This window comes from Gavialis gangeticus, unplaced genomic scaffold, assembly GCF_001723915.1.
Source record: "Gavialis gangeticus isolate Ggan-Ray unplaced genomic scaffold, GavGan_comp1, whole genome shotgun sequence".
Taxonomy (NCBI): Eukaryota; Metazoa; Chordata; order Crocodylia; family Gavialidae; genus Gavialis; species Gavialis gangeticus.
The window spans coordinates 60,405,946-60,413,830 of NW_017729033.1; the positions used below are offsets into that span (position 1 = coordinate 60,405,946).

General features: G+C 44.3%; 1 protein-coding gene across 1 annotated transcript in view; it reads right to left on the bottom strand.

Annotated features, from left to right (window-relative positions):
* The window catches only part of RPL9 (ribosomal protein L9), a 13,312-nt gene extending 5,529 nt beyond the window's left edge, over window positions 1-7,783 (bottom strand). Inside the window, exons 1-6 of the mRNA XM_019526447.1 lie at window positions 7,675-7,783; window positions 7,483-7,598; window positions 6,263-6,358; window positions 5,819-5,951; window positions 1,772-1,852; window positions 552-669 (exon numbers count right to left, since the gene is read on the bottom strand). Coding sequence (XP_019381992.1) covers window positions 563-669; window positions 1,772-1,852; window positions 5,819-5,951; window positions 6,263-6,358; window positions 7,483-7,598; window positions 7,675-7,720 — 579 coding nt within the window. The 5' untranslated portion in view covers window positions 7,721-7,783 and the 3' untranslated portion in view covers window positions 552-562. The remainder of the gene's footprint in view (window positions 1-551; window positions 670-1,771; window positions 1,853-5,818; window positions 5,952-6,262; window positions 6,359-7,482; window positions 7,599-7,674) is intronic.
* Between the last annotated feature and the right edge of the window lie 102 nt (window positions 7,784-7,885).

Consider the following 7,885-nt stretch of genomic DNA (forward strand, 5'->3'; position numbering starts at 1 on the left):
CAAAAACAGCTCACACTGATTTCAAATCACCAAATTCAACCAAATAAGCCTGCAGCAAAATTGATGCCAATCAGACTGAAATATTTCCAAGGAACCTGTGGAACACTTAATAAAGGAGGTTCCTCCATAGTATTAAATGTTTTGATTTAATTGTTAGACCCTGGCTCTCTTCAAGCTCCCACATATAGAGCAGACCTAAGATAACTACATCTGAGGATTTTGTGGACTTGTACTAGTAGACACGCTATACTAGCATAGTTTGTACTAATACCTCAGCATGTCTTACAGTAGTGTAACTGGTTAGAGGGAGTACCTCTAATTATACAGACTTGGTTAAAACATAGAAAAGTTTAATTACAGGTAAGCAGGTGATTGCAAAATAAATAAAACAAACAATTTTATGCTGGATGCTCAAAAGCATTGCTCCGTTTATCCTTCTCATGCCATCCATCATATAGTTTACCAAAATCACAAGACAGGGTTTTTGCTTCTAGTCTACGAAAGGACACACATCCCTTACCAGAAAACCAACTGCATAAAATGGTACCAACCTACTACAGGTTTATTCATCAGGCTGCTGTACTGTGCCCTTCTCGGAGACATAGATACCATCCAAGAATTTTCTGATGTCTTTGTTCTTGACTGTGGTGGCCTGCTGGATCAACGCAGCTAGAAGGAAAAAAAGTATTTGCATTTGAGATACAGCAAGGACACTGGACTAACATTGGTCTTTTTAATGTAGACACCAAAATTTCAAGTGATACTTTGAAAGGACACTGGCAATCTAAAAGAACTATGCTAGATTTGGTTTTTATTAAAAAAAACACTATTTTTCCATTCTAAATCTTACTTATTTTGACTACAAGCACTTGGTAGCTAGGATTGAATACTACTGCATGGCACAATGGCCTGAAGGCATTACTGTGAAAAGCAAGCTAAGAAGGTTGAGGAGCTTCAGGTGCTATAGCTATCTGGCAGAACCCTCCTGCCAATACATATTTTGCATTTTGTTTTTTTGCTGCTTAGGACAGGCGGTGGGGAGGAGGGAGTTTCACAGTTTCATAGTTAGTAGGATTGGAAGGGACCTGAGCAGATCATCAAGTCCAGCTCCCTGCCACGGAACTCCATGTAGGGCAAGCAATGAGAAGCTGTCTAGCCCTAGACCAACGATTCCCATTCTGTGGTATGGATACCACCAGTAACATGCAGACAACTTCTCAGTGGCACACATTCACAGATTTATTATAATTATTTTAGATGACAAAAAGTTACTGACGATACTTAAGGTTTTATTGTTTTAAACTGGTGGTGTGCAAGATGTCAGTTTGGGAACCACTCCCCTAGACACAGCAATTTCCTTCTCTAATCGTGGTCTAAGATGCAATGGTAAACCTTGTCAGGAGGTCGACCACAAGTTAGCTCCACAACCACCTTAGCTGCCACTCCAATCTACTTCTCCTGTCAGATCTGCTGCTCAACTTTTTGCCTCCTGCCCAATCTGCCACTATGATGCCTGTCCCCTACCCAATGTCACATGCCACATACAGATTGCTTACACCATAGCACATGTGCTACAAGGTACCCCTGGTCTTAGAAGGCAAGACTTGGGCCATCAGTTTAGCTCTGTAACAGGTTCTGAGGTAAGTGTGAGAAAGAAAATATCTGCTGAATTGAAACAGTGACTACTAAAGGAACACAACTACTGTAGCTTACTTCTTCCCACACCTCCATAAAACTACCCCTTTGCCATTATTTCATCAACTTTACAAACCTGAGTTGGAGACCAATTCAATATCATTCCCTTCAAGAATCAGTTCATCCTTCTGGGCTTGAGATACTGCACAGCTAACACCTAACAGAAAGGAAAAGTACAAAAGTTGAGCTTCTATAATCTGAAGAGATCCGAGGAATACCTTTATGTGCTAGCTTGTAGTCTTTAAAGGAAGACAGCTCTATTTAAATCCAGAATCTTGTGCAATTTCATTCAAAGAACCAAATGTGGGCATTCTATTATCCAATTCACTTTCTGTTATTTACAACATTCTCATATGCCATGTGCCCCCCAAGTTAGACACATGCCTTGCTTTGGGAAGGCAGCATAGGTTTTTTTCCCCCCAGTCTTCCTTGGCACAGTGTAGGCTCACCATGGCCAAATACTCCCAGGCACAAGGCATTCCCCCTTCCAATTCCATAATTCAAGCTTTAACCTATCACAGTGGATGCCAAATTAGCAGCAGCTTTTAGCTGCTGAGTTTGCAAGGAGAGCATGAATAACCTCAGCAGCAGACTCTGCATCTCCTGCCTACACCTGGAAAGGAAAGGCAAGGAAAAAAGAAACGCAAACCCTGGCAGCCATTACAGCTTTCTTATACTTCCACTGCTGTACAGAAATCAACTTGTCTCAAAAAAAAAAAATCCCAAATTTTGGATGGTTATTTTGGGGGACAGGTACATGTACTATAAAAGTCAATACAGTAAGATGAATGTAGCACCCTGAAGCCTATAATGATTTTCAGTGACAAACACCATACATAGATACAGCTGCTTTCTGTTACAAGCCTGACTGGATTATACAGTGTTCACAAGTTTCAGAAGACAGTCCTATTGGTGTAGCTATGCCACAACCTGCTAGTTGAGATGCAGCATAGGCTAGAATTTTTCTAAGGAACAGTTATGCCAAACAACAGTAAACTAAAGCAACAAAATGCATTGTCTTCATTGCTGCTTTGCACCAGGGATTTTGTCAGCATGTCAGCTTCATAGTTGGTAGGGTTGGAAGAGACCTGAGCAGATCATCAAATCCGACCCCCTGCCATGGCAGGAAAGAGTACTGGGGTCAAACAACTGTGGCAAGGTGTTCATCCAGCCTCCTTTTAAAGACCCCCAGGGTAGGAGCCAGCACCACTTCACTTGCAAGTTGGTTCCAGATCCTAGCCACCCTGACAGTGAAGTAGCGCCTCCTGACATCTAGCCTGAATCTACCCTCTGCCAGCTTGTGACCATTATTTCTCATCACTCCTGGTAGTGCTCGAGGGAAAAGGGCCTCTCCCAATGCCTGCCAGTCCCCCATGACTAGTTTGTAAACAGCCACTAGATCCCCCCTCAGCCTTCTGTTGTGGAGACTGAACAGGTTCAGGTCCTGTAGCCTTTCCTCATAGGACCTGCCCTGCTGACCCCTGATCAGGCAAGTGGCCCTCCTCTGGACCCTCTCCATGTTGTCCACATCCCTCCTGAAGTGCGGCGCCCAGAACTGGACGCAGTACCCTAGCTGTGGCCTGACCAGTGTCGCATAGAGGGGGAGGATCACCTCCTTAAACCTGTCTGAGATGCATCTACTGATGCATGACAAGGTATGGCTGACCTTCCTGACTGCTTCCCCACACTTGGAGTCATTATTGATGCCAGAATGAACATGGGCCAAGATCCTTTTCTGCCTCTGCATTGACAAGAAAGGAGTTCCCCAGCCTGTAGGTATGCTGCTGGTTCTTCCTCCCCAGGTGCAGTACCTTGCACTTGTACGTGTTGACACCCATCCCGTTCTTATCCACCCTGTGCAGGTCCGATTGCAACCTATTCCTCCTTTCTAGTGTGCCCACTTCTCCCCACACCTTAGTATTATCAGTGAATTTGAACAGGGTGCTTTTTACTCCCTCATCCAAGTCACTGATGAAGATGTTGAACAGTGCAGGCCTGAGGACCAAGCCCTGCAGAACCCCACTACCCACATCCCTCCAGGTCAAAAATGACCCATCCACCACCGCTCTCTGGGTGTGGCCCTCCAGCCAATTAGCGACCCATCTGACTGTGCAGGTATTGACGCCACAGTTTTTTTAATGAGACTGGGGTGAGAGACAGTCTTTCTGGACTTTAGAAAGGCCTTCAACACTATGTTCACTGCAACACCTGCCTCCAAGGATTTGGTGACCTGGTCATAGAAGGCCACCAGGTAGGTCTGACAGGACCTGCCTCTAATGAATGAAACCATGTTGGCTGCCCCTAAACAATCTCCCCTGCTGGCCCCTCGTCGACATGTGCCAGGATAAGTCTCTCAAAAAGCTTACCCAGGACTGCGGTAAGACTAACAGGCCTATAGTTTCCTGGGTCCTCCTTTTGAAAATGGGAACCACATCGGCCCTTTTCCAGTCCTCTGGCACCATACCAGAGCACCACGAGTACTCATAAAGCCGTGCCAGGGGTCCTGCAATGACCTCTGCTAATTCCCTCAGCACTCGGGGATGGAGATCATCAGGACCTGCTAATTTAAATATGTCCAGTCCCTCCAGAAGTTCCCTGACAAGGTCCTCTCTGACCCCAGTCAGATGTCTATGTCAATTAGGCAGTGTGACCCTCTTGTTCCTTCATTTGTAGCCGACAGACACCTGGAACCTTCCATTTGCAGACCCTAGTAAAAGTTGTTAGGGCTCAAACATATCTAGACCAATTAAAAATAAAATTTTTTTGATGTTACAGTCTAATCAATTAGCTCCAAAACTGGCACAACATTATTCACAGTTATTACTTGGACAGTTCTGAACTCATCCTTCCTAAATCCTTACAGCTGTTTAAAACCACCCTTATCATTGACTATAAAAAAAAAAAAATATCACAAAGGCCATATAATTAAATCAAAAAGTACATGCAAGACAAATGAGTCTGTACTATACACTGGTCACCACTTAGAAAAAAAAACCAGTTGAACTGCTTGATTTCAAAGGTTATTTTCACTGTGCAAGGGGACAGGCAGCACAGAAGCACACAAGGCAGAAAGCAAAGCAATAGATCAAGCAGGGAGTATAAGACAAGAAGCAGAGCAGACAGGGGAAGGGGACTCAAGTGGCAAAGGTACGGGGCTAATTTGTTACATTTGCCAAAAAAATAAAAAAAGCTGCCCCCTAATGAAATAGGAATCCTCAGCATCAAAAACATTCTGGCCTACTGTGGTCTTCTGTTATAAAGAACTCAAAACAATAGTTTTTTTCCCCCCCATAGGCAAAAAACAACACAAAACCCAAAGAAGAGCTAAGAGCTGGATTTGCTGAGAGCTGCCTCAACTCTAACAAGGTCAAGAACCACTCACTGCACTAGATTGTATCGGTACTCAGCTGTAGATTAATCCACATAAGCAAACCCCAAATAAGCCAATATGGGTGATTTCATTTACATTAGTTTGAGAAGTTGTCCCCCACACATTCTAACATTAAAAAAAAAAAAAGTGAATGTTTTTCACTGTTCTCCAAAACCCAGAGTAATATTTTATGAAATTGCTTTTTCATACAAAGTTTTTAAAATTTCTAGAAAGATGTAAAAGCCAGTCTCATTTCTATCTTCAGAGCAGCTCATGCAGACATTATAATTACAGAGGAATCCATTTGTTTAGTAGAATCACCCTAAAGTGCCAGAAGTCAAACATCTTTTTTCACCAGCGTCACCCAGAGTAAATGTATATGCATTTACGTAGGTAGTGAAGACTGTTTGTTACAAAGCTAAAAACAGGGAAAAGAAAGCTTCTGAAGCTTGTCATGCATGCCTGGGAGAACAACCAACAAAGAGTCAAGAATTCAGAAATGCTTAAATGAACACTACTACATCTTGGAAAAAGAACTGGAGTCATCTTGCTGAAGAAATATTGAGCCTTTGTAGCTCACTGAAAATATTTACCTTCATTAGGACTGGTCTGTTAAATAAATCTCTATTATGCAGTTAACAGCTTTTAATCTCATTAGGAACAGCTTTGTTCCAAAAAACCAGACCACCACCAAACTAGTGCCCAGAACACCACGTAAGGTTTGCTTAGCAGCACTAACATGAACACACTCACCTGGTCTCATGCGCACCCTGCGGATATACTTTTCTCCCAGGAAGTTACGGATTTCCACAAGCGAGCCATTCTCTTGTATAACTACGTTGATAGGGAAGTGAGCGTACACTGACCTCATCTTGTAACGAAAGCCCTGGAAATCAATCAAGTCTAGGATTTTAACAATAACACTCAAAAAATGTGTAACAGTACATTTAAGAATTGCCAAATAGTTCTACTTTTTTTAGACAAGGTTATCATTTTAGTTTTAGTTGTTCAACACTACCTGCTGAATCTGAAGTACATGGTTCATGTGTACACCTAAAGTTCTCTCAATTACCACATGTATGCAGGAAAAAAAAAAAGTTAAGATTTTATTTTGGAACATGCAGTTCTTCTTTCAGAAGAAAGCTGCCTAGCTGCATGAAAGAAACAACAAATAATTTATTTCAAAATAAGACTTACCAGCGTGACACCCTTTATCATGTTTTGCACATGACTGCAAATTGTGCGAACTGTTGCCAGCTCCTTTCTGTTACCCCACCATTTGTCAACACGTAGCTATAATAGAAGTTTAAGAAGTCATCAGTTGAAATTCTTATTATTTCTAGAAAAGATCTGTTCTTAATTCAGAAGAGCTGAACTACAGAACTGAACAGCCTCAAAATAATCCAGAAAAAAAACTGCTCCATCTTTCTACAAAAGGAATTTAGAACACTGAAATGCAACTCTGGTGCTCACCATTATATTTTGCCGTTCACTATAAATTTGGTCAAATCATTTAATTGCTGTGGCCAGTTCTGTAACAATGACATGTTAACAGTTACCACCAAAGAGCTTGCAAAATGATACTCATACAGCTTTAAGATGCTCCGATGAACAATATTTGTGCAAGTATGAAACACTGAACAGGCAAAAGCAAGCCTCTGAACCTCTGTTCAGTCAACCTTCTACTGAAAGACAAGCAAACAAGTTATTTCTTCTTCTGTAAACTTTCAAATAGCTGACAACCTGGGGGGAGTCAATAGTAGTGCTTAGTTTTGATCTTGTCCAGTGGCAAAAACGCTCAAATGCTTTAAAATGAAAAAGCACTGCTGTGCTAAACAACCAAGTCTCCTGGGGTAAGTGATGCTCCCACAGGATCTTGCCCAAGAACTTAAACAACAAATCAGACTTCCTATAAGAAGTGGCCCATTTTATTTTCTATCTAGGCTCCTTACAAGTGAGCACCAAATGCACCCAAATACTGAACTTCAAAGTCTTGCACCTCATACACACGAGAAATATCTGTGTCTTCAGAGTTCTGCCTTCAGCTTCATTACTTTCTCAGCTTCTGCTATGCTACAGCCCTCACTTTGTTCAGGGTAGCAGTTCTCAGTCTTTTGGGTATGGGAGGCCACCCCCGCATGAAGTTTCTATGACTTGAGTGGCTCCAATTTAAAAAGCAAATTGGCAATATTACAGTGCTCATGTCCCTGCAGAGGGGGTGGGCTGTGGGGGTAGGGGACAAGCTGGGGAGGGACAAACCTAAGCCGGGGAATGATCCATTTCTTTGGGGAGTGCTTCAGAGGAGCCCGTGGCTGCCGAGCACCCTGGTGGCTCTGCGATGCCCAAGGGGCCCTGAGCACTGCTACAAAGCAGTCCCACAGCCGTGGTTGGCCTCGACCCCCCCACCAGGCACGCACCTTCTTGCGCTTCTTGCCCAGCAGCGACAGCTCCACGTTGATGTGGTTGAAGTCGCGACGCAGAGACCCGCGCGGGCCTTTCACGATCACGGTGCGGCCCTTCAGGGACACGTCCACTGCAAGAGACGGGGGTGAGTAGGGCCGGGCCGGGCCGGGCCGGGCCGGGCCGGCGGGGCAGGGGACGGCACTTACCTTTCTCGGGGATGTCCACAGCCTGGTTGCTAAGGATGGTCTTCATCCTACGGGGACGATACAACGGTCACGCGTCACGCACCCGCCTGGGCCCGCCAGGGGAGGGGGGAGGAAAGGGCGCTGCCTTGGGCCCTCCTGGCCGGGCCGGGCGCACGGCGGAGAGGGGCGCGGGGCGTCCGTAGGGGCGGGGCTGCCCGAGCCAGGGCGGGGG